The sequence below is a fragment of the Saccostrea cucullata genome, unplaced genomic scaffold, assembly GCF_032062105.1.
Source record: "Saccostrea cucullata isolate Sc308-1 unplaced genomic scaffold, CSIRO_AGI_Scuc_v1 ctg4632, whole genome shotgun sequence".
NCBI classification, from domain to species: Eukaryota; Metazoa; Mollusca; class Bivalvia; order Ostreida; family Ostreidae; genus Saccostrea; species Saccostrea cuccullata.
In genome coordinates this window covers 14205-40061 of record NW_026929560.1, presented here as the reverse complement: position 1 = coordinate 40061, position 25857 = coordinate 14205, and the positions used below count along the sequence as shown (strand labels likewise).

Here is a 25857-nt window from a genome sequence, read left to right as displayed (position 1 = left end):
ATTGAGTGTAAAAACTGACAGTTCAGGACAGGCTACAGTGGAGTCTAGTGAAACGCCAAAGAGCACCTCAAAGCATGTGTTTCACATCAATAAATTTAACACAGTGAAACAAAATAATATATTCAATTTAGAAAACCTATATAACCTTTTAGGAAGCACATACCAAAAGGACACCGTGTCCACACCTAATAGAAATCATTTATATCAGACTATTAAGTATTATCATATACAGTATACGCCTAAACCAGAATTAATGGTTTGTAAATCACAACCTTTTCATATGCGATTTTCAGTGAAAGGTGAAATGTTTTCAGTGGAAGGTGACTAATAAATCATGATAATTTTACTTTTATTGTGTTAATTCCACTCTTTTGTTCACAATAATTTTTGTAAGCACAAGACCACTTTAAATTCCATTGCTTAATTAGTAAACCTTTTAAAGTTTACCCGAGAAAATTTAAAAAAAAATTCAGATTTACCTGGTTTGTACCCTTCAATCAGTAAATTAAGGTCAATCATTGGGTACTTGAAATGTTGACATTTAGCACATGTATTGTGTATAAAATACCTTGTTTGACACACGTCCAACAGTATAAAGTATTTTTTTAAAATTAATAAAATAAGATGTGTTTCGATGCAAATACTGATGTCTCGTATGACATATTAAAGGTTAAAGTTTACGAAACATGAATTTTTATCCAAGGTATTTCAATAAAATAATCAGAAAAGTTAATTTTTACTCAATGAAAATTTTTCACATGGATTACACTGTAAAAATTAAGAATGATTCTTGTTGTGAACATGTTCAAAAATTACGATTTTTCTAACATTTTAATTATTAGCTCACCTGAGTCGAAAGCTCAAGTGATCTTTATGATCAAAATTTGTCCGTTGTCTGTCTTCATTCTTGTCGTCATTGTCTTCGTAAACTTTTCACATTTTCATCCTCTAGTCAAGAACCACTAGGCCATTTTCAACCAAACTTGCCACAAAGTATCTTTGGGTGAAGGGGATTCAAATTTGTTCAAATGAAGGGACATACCCTCTTTCAACGGGAGATAATTATGAATTTGTGAAAAATTAATGGCATTTTTTAAAAATGTTCTTCTCAAGAGCCACTAGGCCAGGAAAGATGAAACTCATTTGGAAGCATCCTCAGGTAGTGTAGATTCAAAGAAGATGGGTGAATAAGGCGGGCAAAATGCCTATAGTGCAACAGATAAGAAGTGAAAATTTTAATATCAATTGAATCCAAATTTTACTTGATATTTCATCTAATATTCAAGTATACTTTATGTAAAATCTCTACAATTTACAAAAATCTCTCAAAAAATGAAAATATTTTTAAGATTTTGAAAGGGATAGACAAGGAAGATTTTTTTTACAACGTACCGTAGTTTTTTTTTCAAAAGTCGGCCTGCGAGATTTCTGCTTGTAAGTCTGAAATTACGAAATTTTACAATTATCATTAATTATATTGATATTTTTATTTACGATGTCAAATTCTACTAATTTTATGATGAACAGTGGGCCACCAAGCTGTACAGGTAATACTCATTGACTTCATGTGTATACTGTTTGTGTATAGGGGTTAGCGCTTCCAACGGTCTGCACGACCGTCAGTGCCTCTGAGTGCCACGCGTGTAAAATTTAGTCCCTCACCTTACCTAAAACCGTACGGTTAAAAATCTCACCTTAAAGTTTTGCATCAAAGGAAATTAAAAAAAAAATAAATCAAAAAGTTTTTACGAAATTTGTACACTCTCATCAGTTTTGAAGCTTTTCTGACAAATGTTAAACACCTGGCACTAAATTAGAAGTTAAAATAATAAATTAATCCAACATATAAAGTATTTTTTTTAATATCTGACGAAATAGGCATTTTGCCCGCCTTGTGAAATACTGACGTCTCATATGACATATCAAAGGTTAAAGTGTTGCCACAATGGAGGCCATTTTCCAAAGTCAACATAATCAGAAAAGTTCACAGTACTCAAAGAAAGGAAAGCACATGGATTACTCTGTATTTAGTACGAAATCACCACCACAGTGTTCTAAAAGTTGAAGTTTTTCTAACATTTTTACATTATTCGCTCACCTGAGTCGAAGCCACAATGGATCTTTATGATCAAAATTTGTACATTGTCTGTCTTCATTGTTGTCGTCATTGTTTGTAAACTTTTACTTTCATCCTCAAGTGCAGAAAAGCCATTTTATATTAGTGACAAAGTATCCTTGGGTGAAGGGATTCAAGTTTGTTCAAATGAAGAGATATTCCCTCTTTCGAGGGGAGATAATTACGAATTTTACAAATTAATTGCATTTTTTACAAATGTTCTTCTCAAGAGCCACAGACCAGGAAAGATTGTTTTTCATTTTCCGAAGCATCCTCAAGTGTCACAGGTGTGTATGAAGTTTGTTCAAAGCATGTCCTGGGGTAGGGTGGGGCCACAATGGTCGATCAAAGTTTTACATAGGAATGTTCAGGTGAGGATGTCTTTAAAAGACTTCTTATCAAGAACAGCAAAGCCATGATCGGGGGGGGTAAAAACAAAAAAGAGCAATTGCCTCAATGGTTACTACCCCCTACTGCCTGAGTTTCTCTGTCTTATTTGTTTAATCACTGCGGTTATCGAGGTTTGAAAACCCAGAAATTCATGTTTTACATATGAATACATGTATATAAGGCAATGTGACTTGCAAATCAACTTTCTTCTAAAGCACGAGAAAAATTTCCTCGAACTATATTTACATGAAAGTATTTTGGTTATTTTTCTAAGATGGTACCTAAATATTTTACTTCCAATATGAGAATCAATGTTTTTCGTAAGAACATCAGTGAAAATACTCTAAAAGTCTTTTTCTCAAGAACAGCAAAGCCATGATTAGTCATTGAGGGTAGATAGAACATTCTCATGTGGTGTCGATTCAAATTTCTGGCACGCCAAATTACCTACTGGGGTAAGGTGGGACCACAATTGTCGATCAACTTTTACATAGAAGTATATAGGAAAAATGTTCTCAAGAACAGAAAAGCTTTTTTTTTTCGAAACCTAGTTCACCGGTGTGTATTCAAGATTGTTCAAAGCATAAACTATATTTAACATCGGGTCAATCATTTGCGATTGCAAAACAGTAGTTTTTTTTTCATAGCCAGTGCTCAGGTGATTTGTAAACTATTGTCTTACAATATAAAAAAATTTGACAGTACTAATTCAACATGTAGACACGATTTGTGAAACTAAAAAAGAGCAACTGCCCTTTCAATGGAAATTTACTATTGTAAACTATAGTTTACTCTGTCTATTTGTATCAAATCACTGTTGTTAACGCTTTATTCAGACAGATAAATTTCAGATTAGCATTCGTATACTATAATTAACAACCGTTAAATATAGTTTTACAGATGAAAACTATTCTTAACAAATCGTTAACTATAGTTTACGGTTTGTAAACTATAATTTATAGTCGATAAACCTAGTTTATCAACAGTGAAACTATGTTTAGTTCATTTTTGTGAATTTGGCTTGCCATAGATATTGTCCTATGGACCCGGTTTAACAATGTGGCGAGGGGCTTGTATCGAGACACAGTTAGATCATTCCAACTACACTGAGGGTTACTTTTTTTTTTGGAGAAAACAATACTATTGTTTTACTAGTATGTGTTTGACGGGTAAATTCATTATAGCCCACTTTCATTTTCGGAGTATCCTTGAAATGTTGAAGGCTTCCTCCCATGTTGAAATCTCTCCATGGGTTTATTGTTATCGAAATTATCATTAATTGTTTGAAGTGTTTTACCATCAATGCAGAATGAGAGTAATATTTGGGCAAAAAATGTTTTTTATATGCACAAACCTTAACTAAGTTAAAATTTTCATTAAGTTAAGCAGAGATATATTGAAACACATCGTTAATCAAGCAGAGACATATTGAAACACATCGTTAAAATTTAAACTATAAAGAAATGTGAAAAGAAATGTACAACAATCCGGAACTGCAATAGGATTTCCTCCATGTTCATATGTATTATCTGGACTATATATACTAGCTGTAAGCATCATTTAGCAACAAGCATACAACAAAGGATAATGAAGCAAGATTGACATAATAATACTGGACCGGTAGAGAAAGGACAAAGGCCAATTACCAAGGAAATCAGCCTGCAGTATTTGAACAAGTATGCAAAATGAGTATATCTCGTTATTTTCTTTTCATTCACTACTAGTACATCTTAAAATGATGTCCATTTGAAATAGCTCTTAATGCAAACAATTCAAACCATTTCAAGCTGAAAAGAACAAAAATAGTTTATGTTCCACATTATCTTTTACGATTGCTTGCGTTTATGCTCGCGTTAAGCATTACGGATATATGAATTACTCAAGTAAGGGTAATTTCCTTGCAGAGATTATGTAACATGATAAAAGGGAAAACATACAGAATGCTGGATTAATATAACTTGTATGTTTTGTTATTTTTTACCTCTGTTAATGTACTCTTGATTCATCATATTTTTTTCTTTCCATGTAGCAGAAAAACATCAGATGATCGACTCGTACGATGATTTAAATGACCTCCATGATGCCATAAAAAAGAAGGAAACTAAATCCGTTCTGAACATCATCTCAAAGAATGGTGACCTTGTAAACAGGGTCCTGATTGGCCACACAGCCTTGACCTTGGCCGTAGATCTCAAGGTCAGTGACGTAATCGATGCTGTGATGACAAGTCCTGACCTAGATATCAACACTACGGACAGGTTCGGCCGATCTGCATTGTATTTCGCATCCAAGACGGGTCAAATATCATTAGTAAGGAAGCTGATGACACTAGGGGCTGATATAAACCAATCAAAGCTATTGTTACATGGTTGTGCTCATGGTTGCCACGACGATGAGACAACAGTTTACGAACTGGTGAGTTTAGGAGCTGATGTCAATGATGTGGACGAGAAAAATAGAACTCCACTGCATATCGCTGTTCAAAACTCCCTTGTGAATATAACCAAAGCTCTGTTGAAATGTAATGCAAATATCAATGCTTTCGAAAATGGAACATCTCGGACTCCTTTGATAATATGTGCAGGAAAATCTCTGATCTCATGTGATGCCAATAGCGAAGAGGAATATTCAAGGTCCTTAAAAATACTAAGTTTATTGTTAGAATATGGCGCTGACATCAATGTTTCAGATGAAAGGGGATATACTGCGCTTCACATTGCTCTACAAAACGGAAACACCTTGGCAGCGTCTGTACTTCTTCACCACGGAGCAAAATCTTACTCCCTTAAAGAAGAAACAGTCCAATCTGCCTACGACGTTGCGCTATCTAAAAATCATTTAGAGGTCGCTTTCATTATTCTCCTAAATTTTTATAGATACTTTGAAAGCTTTCCTTTAGAATTCTATAGGAAGATGGAAAAGGACTTGCAGGATAAAGAAAAAGATAAAAATGAGGTCAACAACTACATCTGGGCTTTGAAAAAGTCTTTAGAAGACATGTACATTCTAAATTGTAGCCGAGATGACATTGCTCCTGCAACAAAGGAACCACATTTATTATCAAGAAAGGTACCAAAACTTCAAAATTTGTGTAGGCATACAGTATTACGGAATTTGAACTTTAAAAATTGCAGCATTTCACTACCAACGGCCCCACGTTTACAACGCTTTATATACTATGACACCAAGTTTGCTGCTGTAGGTTCGTCGTTTCTTACGGACATCCACGTGGCTGCGCGTACGGGAGACCTTGAACAATTAAGTCAGAGACTGACTCAAAAAATCGTTGATATACCATTTGATGAATTTTCATTACTTGAAATTGCCATATTAAGACAAAGTATCTCCTTGACAAATTTCCTATTGGAAAACGGCGCAGACCCCAACAAAGAAACAAAAGAAGGACTGTTACCTCTGCATTTGGCATGCCGCCAATATTGTCCGGAAATAGTCCAACATCTTCTGGAATTCGGAGGCGACGTTAACGCATTTGACACGCATGGTAACTTGCCAATACACGAGGCCTGCATTGCTGGACATTTCGATATTGCCGAATTGCTAATTCAACATGGCTCTGAGTTTAACTTCCCGGATTGCAATGGCCGGTACCCAATTCATTATTCCTCGGCCAGTGGTAACTGTCATTTCACGAATATTCTTCTCCACTTAGGAGTTGATGTTAACACGACTGATACTTTTGGGTATACAGGACTTCATCTGGCAGCAAGTAGGGGTAATCTTTATCTTATGAAAAACATTGAACTAGCTTATATGTTCGAAAGAGAACTGCTAATGAAAGGTTACATGTTTATGCTGCAGTATTCGTGTAACATCAAATGTGTTCCAAAGCCGAACTATGCGTCAGGAGTCGATCACATTAAAGTTATTGAAATTATGTTAAAATCAGGATGTAACAGTACCGCGTTATGTAAAAAGGACAAGTCTGCATTAGATATTACAAGGGATTACAGTTTCACGGATGTGATGGCTATCTTACTTGGTAATCAACAGTAATTAAGATAAATACATGTATGTATTTGGAGGTCAAATACTGTTGACGGGCATTGTCTCGCTAGGACTTTATCAAAATAATTGTTTAAAATGTTTTGTTTTTTTTTGCCAATACAACTGTTACCAAAGCAAATCACTTTGTTTTTTTCCAATTCGAATAATATTCAATATAGAGATTCCATGCATACAAGGAAAGTTCTGTAAAATTTTGATAATACATAATCTCTTTACCCGTGTATAAAGCATTCTTTATCAATCACATTCATGTGCTTGTATCTCATTTAAAGTTGATGATCCGTTTTATTTGGTTTTAAAGAAAGGTTCCTTTGCGTGAATTATTATAAATTTATTAAAACATTCTAGAGGTACCGTGAGCAATGAGTTTATAATAAACGATACTCCCGCCTCCCATATAAGTTTAGAAAAAAACATTATAGGTAATATAATTTATCATATGAACGTAATAATGGCAAACAACCTAAGTTATGTCTTCTTTGTGTTTTTTTTTTGTTTGCTCACCTGAATGGTCAACTCAGCTTTTCGGATCACATTTTGTCTGGCGTCCGTCTGTCTAGCTGTCTGTCTGTAAACTTTTCACATTTTCGACTTCTTCTCAAGAACCGCTGGGTCAATTTCAACCAAACTTGCCACAAACTTCTTGGGTGAACGGGATTCAAGTTTTTTTGGTTTCAAATGAAGGGTCCCGTCCTCTTTCAAGGGAAGATAATTAAGAAATAGTGAAAATTTGATCGCTTGTTTGAAAATTTTCTTCTCAAGAACCACTGGGTCGAGAAAGATGAAACTAATGTGGAATCATCCTTAGGTAGTGTAGATTCAAATTTGTTCAAATCATGACCCCTGGAGAAAATCTTTAAAAATCGTCTTCTCAAGAACAACAAAGTCATGATTGCTCATCGTTTATATGGAAGCATCCTCAGGTAGTGTAGATTCAAGTTTGTTCAAATCATGACCCCCGGGCATGGCATGCCAAATTCACAAAAATGAGTTAAACATAGTTCACAGTCGATAAACTAGGTTTATCGGTTGTAAACTATAGTCTACAATGGACGATCCAAGTTTTACATATATATTTTACATAGGAATACTAGTATACAGAATTTTTTATAAGAAATCTTCTTCTCAAGAACAACAAAAGCTATGATTGGTCATATTGATATGGAAGCATCCTCAGGTAGTGTAGATTTAAAGTTGTTCAAATTATGAACCCCGGATGTAGGGCTTGGCCAATATGAAATTTCAAACTTATAGGGAAATATTCCACAGTAAGTTAAAGAAATATGTAAGCATCCTTAATTAGTGTACATTTAAGTTAATTCAAATCAAAAACCCCCTCCCCACTTCCGCTTTTTAGTGATAGGTCGGGACCACATGCATTTTAAGCTTTCCAAACCTGGATTGATTTTTATTTTTTCCTGGCCACAGTGCTCAAGTGAGCAATGTGGCCCAAGGGCCTCTTCTTTTATTAGCTCACCTGAGCTGAAAGCTCAAGTGAGCTTGCCACAAAGTATCCTTATGTTAAGGGGATTTAAGTTTGTTCAAATGAAGGGCCACGCCTTCTTCCAAGGGGAGATAATTATGAATTAGTGAAAAATTAATGGTATTTTTAAAAATCTTCTTCTTAAGAACCACTGAGCCAGGAAAAATGAAACTCATGTGGAATCATCCTCAGGTAATGTAGATTCAAGTTTGTTCAAATCATGACCCCCGGGGGTAGGGCGGGGCCACAATGGCCGACCAAAGTCTTATATAGAAATATATAGGCAATTCTTTAAAAATCTTATTCTCAAGAATAGCAAAGCCATGATTGGTCATATTCATATGGAAGCATCCTCAAGTAGTGTAGATTCAATTTTGTTCAAATCATAACCCCCAAGGGTAGGACGGGGCCAAAATGGCTGACTAAAATTTTACTTAGAAATATATAGGAAAATTCTTTAAAAATCTTCCTCTCAAGAATGACAAAGCCATAATTCATCATATTTATATAGAGGCATCCTCAGGTAGTGTACATTCATGTTTGTTCAAGTCATGACCCCCGGGGGTAGGGCGGGGCCACAATGGCCGACCAAGTTTTACATAGAAATATATGGGAAAATTCTTTAAAAATCATCTTCTCAAGAATAGCAAATCCATGATTGGTCATGGGACTTCTTTTCAATAAACCAATTTCTACTTTTTAAGCGCTAAGCGCATGCGCAAAGCGCTTCTTCGGTAGGCATCGAAAATTTCCATGGTCTTTTTATCAGCGCCCCCTATCGATCTTGTTTATCTTTTATCAACGCCCGCTACCGAGCCTATGTTTTTTTAAAACATGTTTGATAACAAAGAATATCTAGGTCATTAATTCTTCCATTGATAATTAATCTTTTCACCGATGAATTGGTAATTATTATAGTATATCAACAATTGTATTAAGTTCATGTTTATTGTCCGTCAATTATCATACAATTTCCTCTTGCAGAAAAAGATAATCATTCTATGTACATGTGTTTTATTAAACATGATTAAATGCCGAAATTTTCAATCCCTGGTCGGATTCTGCTCGTGTGTAGACTGTGTAAACTGTAGGGAGCGTAATTATAAAATGTGTAGGAAAACCCGAACCGGGTTGGAGATTTCTAAACTGAGAACCGGGATTGTTTAATTTTTATTAATCAGAATTCGTATTCATATGATCTAATTAAGAAAAAAGGTTTTGTCTGCCATGGTAACTTCTCGGCAAACCAAAAACGTGTTTCTCCGAGCTCGCTTGATGCGTTTGACAAAGTTCTCCATCGCACGTGTGTATAGACCAAGGCAAACTGATCTTGCGGACACATGTATGAGTACTGTTTGTTAGGAGACTGGGCGACCGTAATGCTACGGACTCACGAAATTTACACCAATTCCATAACCAGACAGTGCAGTTTTTTCTTTAAAAAAATCATTAAACACTGTTAAATCTAAAAGTCGAATATCTTTGGATATGGGGTAACCCATGTGTATTCTTGTTTAATTGCCTGACGTCACGGCGTCAGGCTGTATAATAATTGATATTTCCAAGATCCGAAAGTGTGCGATCCTATCTAGAGAGCTAGATTTTGTGCAAGCTGATTAACAATGGAATTTTTTAATCTGCATTTTAAAAGAAACATTTTTCAGAAAAAAGAAATGATATTACTGATGCAAAATACTGCAGTGTTTACTTCCTTTACTCATTTTGCATGGAACAGATTATTCCATGTAATTCGCCGTTTCAACATTTCCTCGATCCTTTTTTCTGCCTTTCTATACTACTGGATCAGTCCATTTATATTCTTTGAAAGGGGTGAATTGCTCTTTTCGCGCCAAATGTCACTAGTAAGCTATCCGCGCCTTTTCCTTGGATTGTTCTATTATATGAATGGGTGTGCTAACTTCCATGAAAACTCCTTCTTATGCTTCAGAAATTCTATCTACAGGTTTTACATCTTTCTTTAAAACAACATATCGTATGTACACATCAGTTTTCTTGACATGCAACACTAAAGAAATGATTTTTTTCTAATTTGTTTCTCGATCCCGCGATTGGTTTATTGCATAAATGGACTGGTCCAGTAAAAACGCAGTTCTAATCAGCGTCTGCATGCAGATGCCTGATCTATTATATGGCTCTGTTCAGATGTACACAATAAATAATAAAGCAGTGAAAAATCTTGGATTTTTCTTTTCACAAAGGCCTAGATATTGAATTTACTTATTTCATTCTCAATATAAGATAGTACGTGTCACTACCCCCCCCCCCCTTTTAAGAAAAAAAATAATGAACACACGTTACTACTGTTTACTTCAGAGGAGAAAGTACACTCTAGCAAAATGTGTATTTAATTATATCCATCTTTTAAAATGTTTACAATGCATGATTTGACAACAGATTTTATAATAGGTGTTACAATGTAGCTTGAAATCAATTCAGATCCAAGGGCAGGTCACTTCACTTGCAGACCCCCCCCCCCCCCCCCGAATAACACTCTTTAGTATGCAGTGTAGAGATGATTCTTCTACAAGTAAAACCAAGAACTCTGTCGAGACTGAAGCTCTACTGGATTTTACTTAGCAAAGAAAGAGAAAAGTAGAAGTTGGGAATCGAAACTTTACAACAGCAATAAATAGTCTAAGAATAATGATCCTTGATGAAGTCTCTTTATGTTCTTAGCGTAGTCTACTTGCATGCCACATTGTATTATAATCAGACTAAAACTGTATTTAGGATAATATTTTGATAGTATTTTACAGAAATTTCTATCTTTAGTAACCAAGGCAATATTGTTCATCAAAATCAAAAAATGATAATATAGAATAATGTTTCTTAGTGTAGTCTACTTCTGTGGAAAATTATATTGAAATCAGAACAAAACTGTAGGAGGCGTAGTATTTTGAAAGTATTTCACAGAAAGTTCTATGTTTAGTAACCATGGCAACATCGTTCATAAAAATCGAAAACCAATAAACAGAATTGTGCATCCAAATGTAGTCTACTTGTGCGCCAAGTTATATTGAAATCAGACCAAAACTGTAGGAGGAGTAGCATTTTGAAACAATTTCACAGAAATTTCTATTTTTAGTACGTAACCACGGCAACACCGTTCATAATCAAAGTACTGAGAGTACTGATAGGCGGAAGCATGTGTGCAAGTTCTCATGTGCAAAACTTTAATGACACATATTTGAAGCATAATCTTTTTTAAAGGGGGGGGGATGAAAAATACTTTGGATTGTAGTATTGAAACCAAGAAACAAGAATAAACAATATGTCTCGCTTTTGATGCGGATACCTGAGAATAAGTCACGTCAATAGCAATATGAACATTTTAACATTTATTATATCCCCGCTTGAAAAGTGGGAGGGTATACTGTAATCGGTATGTCCGTACATACGTACGTCTAGCTGTCCGTTCGTCCGTCTGTTCCGCTTTGGGGTACTCATCTCTTATCCGCAATTCCTCTTATACCACTGAGTGAAATTTAATGAAATCTTCACAGAATCTTTATTACATATTGCCATTGTGCACCTCCTCTTTTACTTTTTGATCCGACACATATTTTGGGTTTCCTGGCCACAGCAAAACATAGACTTTTCCATTATAATCATATGGGAGGCGGGGGTATCATTTAGTGAGTTCATTGCTCACAGTACCTCTAGTTTTTGTCAAGTATAACAAGTTAAAATTGAAATGCAAGTTGCATTGCATAAAATTTGTAAGATATGGTTTTGGGGAACAAGAAATGGAAAATTATAAAATTTCACACAAAAATGAGAACTAATGAGTAATAAAAAACAATAAATATCACAACTGCTTTGGGATTTTTATGTGTACATGTATTAAGTTTTAGTACCAATGAAACAAATTCTTGTTATAAAATAGCAAATTATATAAGGAATACAACATACACAGACCTTACATAGATTTACAAATGAATGTGCTTGTGGTTCTATGAATTGTTTTCATTCAATACATCCCCTTACCAAAGTAAAATTATTGCAGCAATATTGCTGCTATATTGCGGCAACATTGCGGCAACACAATTTTGTCACCAGAAACAAGCTTTTTAGCTCACCTGAGCCGAAGGCTCAAGTGAGCTTTTCTGATCAAAATTTGTCCGTTGTCTGTCGTTGTCGTAGTCGTTGTCGTCGTTGTTGTAAACTTTTCACATTTTCATCTTCTTCTCAAGAACCACTGGGCCAATTTCAACCAAACTTGGCACAAAGTATCCTTGGGTGAAGGGGATTCAAGTTTGTTCAAATGAAGGGCCACGCCCTTTTCCAAGGGGAGATAATCATGAATTTGTTAAAAATTAATGGCATTTTAAAAAAATCTCCAGAACCGCTGGGCCAGGAAAGATGAAACTCATGTGGAAGCATCCTCAGGTAGTGTAGATTCAAGTTTGTTCAAATCATGACCCCCGGGGCAAGGGTGGGGCCAAAATGGCCGACCCAAGTTTTACATAGGAATATATAGGAAAAATCTTTAAAAATCTTCTTCTCCAGAACCACTGGGCCAGGAAAGATGAAACTCAAGTGGAATCATCCTCAGGTAGTGTAGATTCAAGTTTGTTCAAATCATGACCCCCGGGGCTAGGGTGGGGCCAAAATGGCCGACCAAAGTTTTACATGGGAATATATATGAAAAATCTTTAAAAATCTTCTTCTCCAGAACCACTGGGCCAGGAAAGATGAAACTCATGTGGAATCATCCTCAGGTAGTGTAGATTCAAGTTTGTTCAAATCATGACCCCCGGGGCTAGGGTGGGGCCAAAATGGCCGACCCAAGTTTTACATAGGGATATATAGGGAAACCTTTTAAAATCTTCTTTTCAAGTACTTCAAAGCTATGATTAGTGATATTTATATGGAATCATCCTCAGGTAGTGTAGATTCTAGTTTGTTCAAATTATAACGCCTGGAGGGGGGGGGGGGAGTAAATTCAAGACTGATGTGCTCAGGTGAGCGCTGTGGCCCCTGGGCCTCTTGTTGGGTTAGTGAAATATCACCGCTAGCGGCAACAACTTCTGGTGACATTCTGGCAATACTGCCAGAAAAAATGAAATATCACCGCTAGTTGCAACAACTTCCGGTGTATTCTGGCAATACTGCCAGAAAAAAACTTTCTGGCAACATCTAGGATTACCCATGAGACATTTGTTGAGCATGCTCAGTCATTTACTTCCTCTTTTTAATTTAAGTGGAGGGAATTCAAAGGCAAGCATGTTTTGCTTCATTGCTGACTTGTATCAAGTTGATTAGAGTTGTTAATTGTGTACAGTGGGATTAGTCAAGATGAGTAGTAAGACTGCATAGTGTGGAATGACTAGAAAGAAGAATTTAAGCAGAATTATAGGAATGTGTACTCTGTTTCCATATCATCAGACTTGATGAGTCAAAACCAATATTCTTTTTGAGATGAATGATTCAATGGAGATAAAAGTGGAAAAATTATATGTGTTTCAATTAGTGCTTGTGATGCATGCATACTAGACTTGTATGTCTATATATCCTAGAGTAGCAGGAAAAGATGAATTAAAGCATGTTATTTGAAAATTAATGCAGATCGAGTTGCTGGACATTTTCACAGTGGCATATTAATATTGTTTCTATAAACATTTTTCATGCGCCCATCTCGATGGATCGGGGGTACATATTGTTTTTGTCCTGTCCGTTTGTTTGTAAACTTAACCTTCACCATTACTTTTGAACCAATGAGAGATAAAGATTTCATATTTGGTATGTCTACTCCACTAATTAAGTTCTTTCAAATGACATCAAGGTCAATGACCATGTGACCTTGACTGTGACCTATATGCTAAATATAGCTTTTTCAAATATTCATCATAACTTAAAATAAATGAAAGATAGAGTCCACTTTATATTTAGTATGCATAATTCACTAATTAAGCTTTTCAAAAGACACCTGAAGGTCAATGACCTTGAGACCTTGGCTGTCACCCATATGCTTAAAATAGATTTTTTGAATCTTGGACATAAATCTTGAGCCATAAAAGATAGAGAACTTGTATTATGTATGCACCCTTCATTAATTAAACTCTTTCAAATAACACCAAGGTCAATGACCTTGGCACCTTGACCATATACTTAAAATAGATTTTTTGAAACTTCGACATAACTTTTGAGTCATAAAATATGGAGAATTCATATTTGGTATGCACCCTTCACTAATTAAACTCTTTCAAGTAACACCAAGGTCAATGACAATTTGACCTTTACTGTGACCCATATGCTAAAAATAGCCATTTTGATCCTCTGCCATAAATTTTGAACTATAAGAGATAGAGACTTCATATTTAGTATGCATTCTCTACTAATTAAGTTCTTTCAAATGACACTAAGATCAATGACTTTGTGACCTTGACTGTGACCCATATGCTATAAATAGCTTTTTCAAACTTTATTGCCACCAGGCGCACAGTGTTTCACAAACATAAATCAAAAAAAAAAAATCAACATAATTTTATATCTGTTCAAAGAATAGCAGAAGTACACTTGTAGCTATTTCTTATTGACCCTGTGGCTTGCTATTGTTTGTTATATTCCTCAGCACAGTTTGTTAATTGTTAGATTGATAGATCATTATATTTCTATTAAATACCAATTTATATCTAACTTACATTAGAAAAACGATATTGCCGCAATATTGCGTCAATAATGCCGGAAGATGTTGCCAGAAGATCAATATTTTGGTCATGATTTGCAGCAATATTGCCGCAACACCTTTCTGGCAATATTGCCGCAAAACTAATTAACATATGAAAAACGATATAGCCGCAATATTGCGGCAATAATGCCGGAAGATGTTGCCAGAAGATCTATATTTTGGTCATGATTTGCAGCAATATTGCCGCAACCCCTTTCTGTCAATATTGCCGCAAAACTAATTTACATACGAAAAACGATATAGCCGCAATATTGCGGCAATGTATTGCCAGAATGTTGCTGCAATATTGCGGCAATAAAGCCAGAAGATGTTGCCAGAAGGTCAATATTTTGGTAAGGGTGTATGGCCCAGGTAGAACAAATCACACAAGTCTCTAATGCTGATGACAGGTGAGCCCTGTGTCATGATGTCCACAATAAATGGAATATTTTTTCAGGAGAGCTTCTACCATGGCAGGCCCTTGAATGCAAGACAGTTTTGTTTTTATTCCTGTGGTAAATTTGTCTTTGATGATTGTATTAAAATATTGTTACATACATCCTAATATCAGTGGTGATTTCTTTTCTGGAGATTATCTACACGATTCCCTTCACAACTGTCTCTTGGCAGAATTTTCTACAAAGTGTATAATTGAAAAAAAAATTAAGATATCTCACAATGTTTATTTAACAAAAATTATTTCACATTATGTATCTGACTTTCAATAAATGAAATCAAGGACTTCAAATAACCTTTTATGATATACCGGGTATTTTAATATATTTTCTAGGGAAGTCAACTTTACCGGGTACTCGATCCAAGGTCCAAGTATCGAATACTAAAAAAAGGTACTCGTTTACGCGGATGTATATTATTTCTTATTTCAAGGTACACATTTTTATCAGAAAGTTATCAATTATAACTAAAACATGCAAGTGGTAATTAGCATGTCTTCATCTACACCTAGCTGTAAAACACCCATTATCGCCTTGATGTACATTCATACATTCAGTGAAATCTGACTTGCATAGAAATTAATGCCACTTTACCCACTTCAAGAGTGAAGTGGGTATATAGAAATAACAAAAGATTCAAAACTGCTGAAAGTGAACTTGTGTAGTAAGTTTAGTGTAAATATACTGGAAACAACCAATTTACAAATGAAATAATATAAGACTAGCGATCCTGACCAACAACATCCGTCCCCTCTCCTTCGCTAGTTATATAACATACGCGTGTACACAGCAGTTTTTCAAATAGATCCAATTAAAACAACCTTTTGTAATTTTGGGTGTATTTTGCATTTGTGTTTTATTTGATAACTAATTTTAGTACCAAAAATTATTTCCAATGGAATTGATAATTTTGTACATGCATGTAATGAAAAAGTCAGATATCGAGTAAGCGATTATTAAACATGTTAAATATTGACCGATTTGACTTCTCTAATATTTTTTGTATTTGTTTTCTTTTTCAAAAGCCTACTATTATAAGTAATCATGTATTTGCATGTATTTAAAAAAAATGAAAAGAAAATAAGTAAACAAAAATAAGAAAAGTCAAAATATACTTTCAAAAATAGTATTCGGTTCAGTTTTGCCATCATAACAAGAAGATTTGTTATGCTATAAAAAATATGTATCATAAGTTATGAAAAAATTTTCCACTTATCTAGAAATATAATAAATTGATGTACTCACCTTCAGAAAAGTGTTTCTGGTTGTGCTGAGTTGAGTTTTCTTCTGCCATTTAGAGGTGGCACAGGGCAAATCCACAATGCAATCTTAATTATATCCACTTTCTGTTAGGTGCCTCCGTAGCAGGGACACATCTATACAAAACACAATGTAGTTCTCACGCTTGCATCTTAATTTCTGTCCAGATTTTACAGTTTTGGCCCATCCTTCAACATGCATGTATTAACAATAAATGAGAAAGGATATATAAATGTATACACAAACTCGACATGATAATTCCTCAAATAATTTCTCCCAGGCATGTAATCATGGTAAATATAGAGTACCAGTTCGTTCGATAAGACCCGACCATATACCAGCTATCATATTACGATATCTAATAGTGGAGTGACAATACCATCAAAAATTTGAATTTAATATACCACTCTACCCTACGGCTGATTTGTACTTTTTTGGTCAGATATATTATCAAGCAATAATTTTTGCCCGGTCGTAGAAAATTCTATGGTCAAAATTTAAAATAAAAGGAGATCAAAGATCAATGAATGAAATCTGACCATAATATTGTACATATAAAGAAAAGTGTAAGGAATTCGTGAAAATAATGTATATTTGTATAGGAATTTTATTAATTCGGTGAATATATTGATTTCATGGAAAAGGAACGAAAAAAATGAATAAGAATGCCCGTTTGTCTGTCTGTAAAATGAAAGGTTTGTCGTATAGTATTTTATTTAAACTTAAAAGGTTAAATGCTAATGTACGTTATCCTTTACGTACAATCACGAAATATTAAGTACACAATGTAAAAAAAAATTAAAACAAGAACAACAACACCCATCACCACTACACCCCCCCCCCCACCCCCCCCCAAAAAAAAAAAAAAACACCAACCCCTAAAAAACCGAAATATGACCATAAATTGTGCACTTTTTTGAATGTAATATTCTTATTAAGCTTTTTTCATCTGATTCATTATTTTTTAAAGAAATTGTTCGACGATTTTTAAAAAGCTTTTTAGTAAAAATTCTTCTAGAGTTCACCCTTGCTCTCACCCTGAATTTCGGTACTCCGGTCTCATCCAAAGGACAGACAACGGAATATTTAAAGTTTTAATATTGTGGATATTATTCATTTCTCTGTCTAAAAAGGTCAATTTTTTTTTATCAATGAATGTTGTCTATATGATTTGAAAAGTTTAATTTGGTGAACTTTTGAATAAGCGTTTACTCATAAATTAAGCAGGTTATAAGTTATATTGTAGAGATTTTGGGGTTTTGAAAGATTTAGAACACGTATTGGTGTTAAAGTTGCAATTCTTTGAAAAGGGGTGAAGAGATAAATTAATGACGTAATACATTTGCTAGAGCTGTAATTTCTATTCATTGGTTTTCATGTACACGTTCATGTATATCTTTATTATTAATTTTTCAAGAATATATTTCAATTGAAAACTATAAAAGTAAAAACTTTGTAAAAGAGCTACACTGTAAAAGTAATGATAGCCGATCCTTAAAAAGATACTTAGGTGGGTAGATAATAATTAGAAAAGGGCAAAGTGTTGATCAAGTGGCAATATTCATATTAAATGCATGTGGTGTGGCTTTTTTGAAGTGCTGACTGAAAATATCTTTGAATTTTGAAAAAAGGCTGATTGCCCAAATACTCAGTAATCTTTGTAATTTCTTCAGAAGTCCTAAAAAGAATGTTGAAAACTCCTTGTTGTATCTGTGGTTGGTTAAATATACCGTATATAGTTCTATGTCTTCTGTCTCCATTGCAATTTTTAAAATTAACATTAGACAATTAGTTCTTGAAGCAAAACGACAATTCTTTCTCAAAAGGAAATATATCGAAAAAGCCTTCTTATGACAGAACAAACCATGAATTTTCCGAGCAAAAACTTTAGTGGATTGCTTTTACTGTTCCGTTTGCTTCATATCTTCCTTTCTGGTACGTCTTTTCAAAAGAAAACTTAAGTACTGTAAGCAAAATATGATCCCCCCTAAAGGATTATAGTAACAGAGTTCAATTTTTGGCGGTATGTACAAGTAAATGAGGAAATGCGTAAACAAGATATGTATCCCTTAGTTTGAATAGTGACAAAGTCCATGTTTTTGCTATAGAAAACACTAAATATATTTCCGAAGGAAACATGAAATAGTTTCTGTAAGATGATGGACAGTCTTTAAGATGAAAAACTAAAATCGTTTTTCTCTCTCCGTTTCATACTTGCGTTTATATGTATTGCTTATGAACTAGAAAGGCAATATCCAATCATGCAAGATACCTTGTTCAAACAAGAATGCGAAGGAAAAGTGACATGTTTGTCATTTACGTATTTTTTTAAATTGAAAAAAAGGAAAATTATTTTCAATTGCTCATTAATTTAAATTCAAACTGAATATTAGCGTTATCTTATTAATAATAGAAGCCAATTTAATATATTTAACAACATTTTGATCGATGGAGTCACTGTCATAGACATAATGGGATTCTATAATCCGTTCCCAGTTACACAAAACATTTTAGATCAAGTAGAATACAAGACTTATAGTGTGAGGATGTCTTTAAAAAAGTGCGGTTTATTTGATCAGAAATCATTGTCTTATAAATCTTTCTAACGCTTAGGTAAATATTCGATATTGATATTGCATGAAATAATTGTATTGAATATTATAATATTTTGTTGAAATAAACGCAGTTTCTATAACAAAACATGTTTTTAAAGGGGGGGGGGGGGCAAATAATATTCCTGATTAATTTTGCATTGTAAATTTAGATACCTTTAGCTATCCTATCACACACAAATTAATATTTTTATAATTAATAATTAATTTTTGAAAAAGAATATTATCAGCAAGTAAAATTAACGACTTAAATACCCCCCCCCCCCCCTTTTCACTTTCATCGCAAGTTTAAAAAAAATCTGACTTGAGAAAACTCTACGAGCGGGCGAAAATGTATGAGGAGGGATGTCTCTTTTATAAAATATAACTTTCAGCCGTAGGGTATGCCGGTCCATTAAACTCGAAAACTAGGCATCTTTTTCTAGGATTGTCACTCCACTATAAAACATATGCCTGCATAGGGAGGCGACATTTTCACGTTAAAACAATCAAAGATAAGGGTGACAATAAAAGATAGGCTAATCACGCAGCGTGAGTTACCTTGTTTATTTTGAAGAGAAGGCCTGTCACTTCCAGTCAACCATTGTAAATCATTTGTACTCCACGTGGGTTTGTTGACAATAATTTCACGCTGAATCGTCTATATCTATGTTAGATTATTACGCGAATGTAGTACACAATTGATAAAAGGAGTTACATACCTCTTTTCTTCTATTTTATACAAGATTATTGAAAAGATAAGTTCTTCAGTAGCTATGTACCTGTCAATAATTCTTAAACATAATTACCTACTTGAACTATTTCATCCCTCGTAGTATTTCTAAAGATCGCTTCAGTCCGTGCTAATCAAATGTTATGTTGAACCCGATTTGTTTATGTTTTAGACATACAGAGTTGTCGTTCGTTCTTCAACGTTTCAGCAGTACTAAAGTAACTATTCCTTCTATTATTAGGCTATTATTTTTATTGGACTTTTTTACATTAATCAAAATAAATTGTTAAAATAAATTCGCCATAATACACGCTTTTTGATATGATAATAACGATAAAGATTGGGAAGGGGGTCGAATATGATTAATTATAAGCGGGTTGTATGCCCTTAGTTTAAGATACATCCGTTTGGAGTACCATGAAACGGGGCAAACATCTTGAGAGGTCGAAAGGTCAACAAAGCATGCAAAAGTAAAAGGCGGCTTCCGCCTAAAAATCGAAAACCGATAGAGAATAATGTATCTTAGTGTAGTCTACTTGTGTCCAAATTATATTGAAATCAGACCAAAACTGTTGGAGGAGTAGCATTTTGAATCAATCTCACAGAAATTTCTATTTTTAGCAACCACGGCAACACCGTTTATTGAAATCAAAAACCGGTACACAGAATAATGTATCTTAGTGTAGTCTACTTGTGTGCCAAATCAGACCAAAACTGTAGGAGGAGTAGCATTTTGAAAAATTGTTTACAGACAGACGGACGGACGGACAGCTGGACGGACGTTAGACGCATTACTATCGCAGAAGCTCTTCTGGTCTCTGACTAGTAGAGCTAATAAAATCAAGATTTCAATTACACAAGGTTCTCAAAATATAAAGTTGGGATATGTTTTAAACCCACAAAGGTATTTATGCTCAAAAGGTTTATCACTCTTCATGCAGATAAATTGATTGATTTAGTCAGGCAAGCTTTTTAAAAAGCTGTTACTTGTGTTGTATATTATGTTCGATTTCAAAATGACGAACTCAATTTCGTGGAGTGATACAGCGCAAAGCTTACGAAATACACTGAGCAAGTTATGTAACACTACCAAGTCGTCTAAAAATATACAACTGGAAATCCCCGACCCTCTGTCGGCTACTTTTAGTGTAGGAATTATCATAATAGGTGTTAATTAGTAGAGTCGATATTAACTTTCGTGTGTACTGAAATCCTGTGTTTGTGGATATATAATGGCGGGTCTTATCTCTGAATGGTGCATATTAATAAGTACTGGCAAACACCAATTATGTCACAAATCTTATTTCTGCAGTGTAATTCGAAAAAGTTAATACAAGTACCTTAAAAAGATTTAATGCGCACGAGTATTTAAAACTCTCATTAAAATTTCAATAAGAATTTAAAAATCAAATTGGAATCTATTAGTAGTACATGTACAATTCCATTGAAAAAAATTAACTAGGTTCTATATATCGTTTGAATTCATTTTGTATATTCATTTCTTTATTTTTCACGCCATCTTCTGGGCCTTTATTTCAAACAATGTAAATACAAACGAGCCTTTTTATTATCACACTTGCATCATGCAGAGCGCTATCAATGATAATGATTTCACAGCATCTCATTATCCATTAGTAGCACAAATTTTAAACTTGAACGCATTTATATAGATAGTCTATACTTAATTAATTTGTAGTCTTTCTTTGTAACAAAATATTTTGATGCAAAAAATTCCTTTAGATTGAACGCTTAGATGTTGTGTACGAAAGCCTATTAGGATCAATCTAGAGAGAAAAAAAATTAAAAAGGCGTTATAACGCCTTTTGAAAAGGCGTAATAACGCGAAAAAAGGCGTTATTACGCCTTTTCATTCCAAAAGGCGTTATAATGCCTTTTTAAAAGGCGTTATAACGCCTTTCTAAAAGGCGTTATTACGCCTTTCCATTCTAGAAGGCGTTATTACGCCTTTCCAAAAGGCGTTTCTAAAAGGCGTTATTACGCCTTTCTATTATAAAAGACGTTATTACGCCTTTCCAAAAAGCATTATTACGCCTTTCCAAAAGGCATTATTACGCCTTTCTAAAAGACGTTATTACGCCTTTCCATTCTAGAAGGCGTTATTACGCCTTTCCAAAAGGCGTTATTACGCCTTTCCAAAAGGCATTATTACGCCTTTCCAAAAGGCGTTATTACGCCTTCCTAAAAGGCGTTATTACGCCTTTCTAAAAAGCGTTATTATGCCTTTCTAAAAGGCGTTATTATCCCTTTCCAAAATAGTTATTATGCTTTTTGAATAACCATTATTTTGCATTTAACAGGCCCGTGCTTTTAATACCCCCCCCCCCCCCCCACACACACACACACACACTCCACTGTCAAAATTCGTGGGGGAAATACTCGGTAAAAATTTATTTAATGCAATAATTTGTCACAGTTTTACATACTGCAACAAAATGTTCAGGAACCAAGAAACCAATAGTTAATTATAATATTTAAACTGTAGCAAGACTTTTCCTCAAAAGTGTGTATGTTTGGAGGGGGGTTTACCCCATTCGCACTCATATTACTGGCCTACATGAAAAGGAAAAGGAAAAGGCATTATCTTATGTTAATAAATATAGAAAGATTTAATTAAAACCATCTTTATTTATGCAATTCTCTATATTCCTGCACATCTCACTGACAACTGTTTGCATTCGTATTAAGAGAAGGCAACACTCTACTTGTGAAGATCTAAAATATAGGCAGACTTATCTTGGAGCTTTGCTTGCCATGTACAGTGTATTAAAATTTATGTCATTTGAAGATATTTTTCTCTCTTCTTGGAAAAAAGAAGGCAACTATATTTGCATGGGTATAATCAGCAATTGAAATCAATGACCCTTGGTAGAGGTGTGCCTGGTATGAAAGAAGGACTTAGTTGGTTCAACATTGAAAATATATGACGCATTTAAAAATCTTTTTTCCTGGAAATCTAATTGCTATTTGTTTAAATTATTTTTTGAGAAATTAGTCCTATATCTAATTGTGAAATTTATGTCCCAAAGGTACGATTTCTGCATACACCACCCCCCCTCGGTTGGGCTAAATATGTTTAGTTATGTATTGAAAGTAAAAGGCGTAATAACGCCTTTGGAAAGGTGTAATAACGTCTTTAGAAAGGCGTAGTAACGCCTTTTAAAAAGGCGTTATAACGCCTTTTCGAAAGATGTAATAACGCCTTTTGGAAAGGCGTAATAATGCCTTTTAAAAAAGCGTAATAACGCCTTTTAGAAAGGCGTAATAACGCCTTCTAGAATGGAAAGGCGTAATAACGCCTTTTAGAAAGGCGTTATAACGCCTTTTAAAAAGGCGTAATAACGCCTTTTGGAATGGAAAGGCGTAATAACGCCTTTTCAAAAGGCTTTATAATGCCTTTTTTCGCGTTATTACGCCTTTTCGAAAGGCGTTATAACGCCTTTTAATTTTTTTTTCTCTCTAGATTGATCCTAATAGGCTTTCGTAGTTGTGGCTATTTCATTCTTGTCAGCATGTTTTACATGATCATGATGACAGTGAAAAAAAGAAGCATTTTAAAGTATTTCCGCCAAAATGAGTCAAAGGAAAATACGAACGAATTTTAATATGATATATATTTTTATTTCTAAGTAGATGAGTATTTAAATTAACATTTTTATTTTAAAAACAAATATTTACAAATCAGCTTCAAATATTACACGAGAAAAAGAATGGTCAAACGTTTTTAATTTTCGGTACAAATAAATTATAATTCATGTGCGTGAGAGTCAGAGATGAAGGATAAGACTGGTTTTTCATCAAAATGACCAAAAGACAAATGCAATATCCTTATACCCAAAATTGATATTATAGCAATGTAATGAAAAAAGAAGTAAAGTCCTCGGGTTTTTGTTACATGTCTTTTGCAACATGCTGCACGATGAGGGATTGGTATCACAATTATTTTTAATAATATACATTGAAATATTGAAAAAAAAATTATTGTTTTGTTATTCAACTGTACCATATTCGATACAAAATTTAAAAGTTCAATTTTTATTCATTATTTGTACACCCAGTAACTTTTATTGAATGCGTGTATATATTACTAGTTCCTATGCTAGAAATGTTTTTTTGTAAAACCGTTTAATATGTAAAAATATAACTTTATAAATATCTACGAAGAGGAGAAAAATTAAATTAACTAAAACAGTTCAAACAAAATATTAAACCATTTTAAAAATCTTTTATTCATAATATTAATAATACCTAATAATATAAAAACAATATCTCATTTCTCCCTGTGCAGTTTCAAATACAACTGCCAATAGGTCGATCACCTATATGCGGCCGATAATAACACCGAAAGGCACGGTCGCCGACAGTCAATTTTGAATTTGAGAGCAGAGTGATTTATTGTTCAAAATTTCACTAGAAGGTTTTGTGTTCTCCACTTTACGTTCAAGATAAGGATATCAGCAACATCTTAAGCATTCAAAATTTGTCCCCCCCCCCAAAAAAAAGGCCTTCCAGCTAATGTAGAGCTATATACATAATCTGAAATAAAATGAGTCAGAAGAAAAAAATCGGATTGTAAAATTGATATAAATTTGATTTTATCGCAGAAACCTGGACCCACAATGCAACACAAGTAGTCTTGTTCTCTGGACTTGTAACTATGGTGCGGAAAACAAAGAAGGTTATAAAAGTAACTCACTTGCTTTAAAAAAAATGCACAGAGATAGTTAATGAGATTCTCTTTGGTTTTTTTTTTTTGCATATTTAAAGACTTTGTTATAGCAATACAACTTACATTGGATGTTATCTAATGTAACAGTCAAGGCAATCAAGAGCTGGGTTTATTGTTTTCGCCCCCCCCCCCCCCCCTCTTTACAGCTGCCCCGTCAAAATTATACATGTACTTATTCCAATGCAATAAGGAATTTAAATTCTGATGAATTTCAAATTCAACCCATGCTTAGCACTTTCCAGTACTTTCAGTACTTTGATTCCTAGCCACAGTGTTCTGGTGAGCAATGTGGCCCATGAGCCTCTTGTTTATGTAAAGATGTAAAGAAGAAAAGGGTTTTACAGATAGATTTAAAAAGGAAGAATTGTTTGCTAGATATTGATGTCCTGTATTGCAGCTCATTGAATTGTTGAAGTTTCTCCAAGACAAATGCAAAAAGGCCAAATTCAAAGGTGCTCCAGGGAAGATCTATGAAATCCCTAGCTCCAACATTCAAATTTTAATGCTGTGGTTAAAGATTTTCAAAATTAATTAGGTAAAGATCAGACGGTCAGAATAAATGGTACCCAATGAAAGGGTTTGTAAAATGAAACATACCTGTGAAAGGGACGGTCCTAACCCTTACCGTTCTACAGGTCATTATGTCGGTACAATGTACCCAAATACAGAAACTGGCGTAAAGAATACACCGGTGAAATATGAAAGCCATAACTCCATCTAATCAAAGGTTATAGACAAGGTTAAAGTTCTTTTCGAACAGACAGGCAAACCGACGGGTGAACAAAATAAAAACTCTATGCACCTGATTTTTTTTTCGATTATGGGGGCATAATAATAATTAATAACACAGTACTTAGCCAAAAAGTACTTCGATGAATAACTGAATTTTATCTGCTTTGAAAGATTGTTTACATGTATAAAAAATGTATCTTGAGAAATAATTGCATACAGGTGTCTTTATTCAGGTGTCACAAATATCTTATTTGATTTAAATTGTCCTGTTGGGGTTATACACTTCCTGGATTATTATTGAAGATTAAAGGTGATTCTTGGGTCAAATTTCTGTATAGCGGAAGAATAATTCATTCATTGTTTAAGTACCAATATGCCTTTTTTCTACCTTCGATTAAGGTACTTCCAATAATTTAGCTTAATTTTGGGCGTATAAACGACAGGAATACTTATATTTTTCATACAAATTCAGGAAGTTTCCGTATTCCACAAAGGATGTAGTAATGGCCATTATCCGTATCAAACAATAACTTCCTAGGCGTTTAATGATCAAATCAGCGACCGAATTACTGCTGTTTAAACATATCCCCGGACATCAGAGCGTTTAAAAAATTCAGAAAAAGGAAGTTAATA

The 25857-nt window shown here is 34.2% G+C and overlaps 1 protein-coding gene and 1 long non-coding RNA gene across 3 annotated transcripts; one reads left to right on the top strand and one right to left on the bottom strand.

The window, feature by feature from the left end:
- Nucleotides 1-3949: 3949 nt before the first annotated feature.
- LOC134281226 (ankyrin-1-like) lies at nucleotides 3950-25819 on the top strand. Of its 2 annotated transcripts, XM_062763701.1 has the most exons (3): nucleotides 3950-4182; nucleotides 4536-6506; nucleotides 25697-25819. In XM_062763701.1, exons 2-3 carry the CDS (start codon nucleotides 4550-4552, stop codon nucleotides 25723-25725), a joined length of 1986 nt encoding a protein of 661 aa, XP_062619685.1. In that variant the 5' UTR covers nucleotides 3950-4182; nucleotides 4536-4549; the 3' UTR covers nucleotides 25726-25819. The 2 variants fall into 2 exon arrangements, with proteins under 2 accessions (XP_062619685.1, XP_062619686.1); XM_062763702.1 differs by lacking the exon at nucleotides 3950-4182 and having other exon boundaries at nucleotides 4332-6506.
- LOC134281223 (uncharacterized) lies at nucleotides 15225-19899 on the bottom strand. Its single transcript, XR_009995037.1, has 4 exons — nucleotides 19826-19899; nucleotides 19574-19679; nucleotides 16407-16537; nucleotides 15225-15342 (listed from the first exon to the last, which is right to left on the bottom strand). It is a non-coding gene; the product is annotated as an uncharacterized LOC134281223 (long non-coding RNA).
- Nucleotides 25820-25857: the final 38 nt, after the last annotated feature.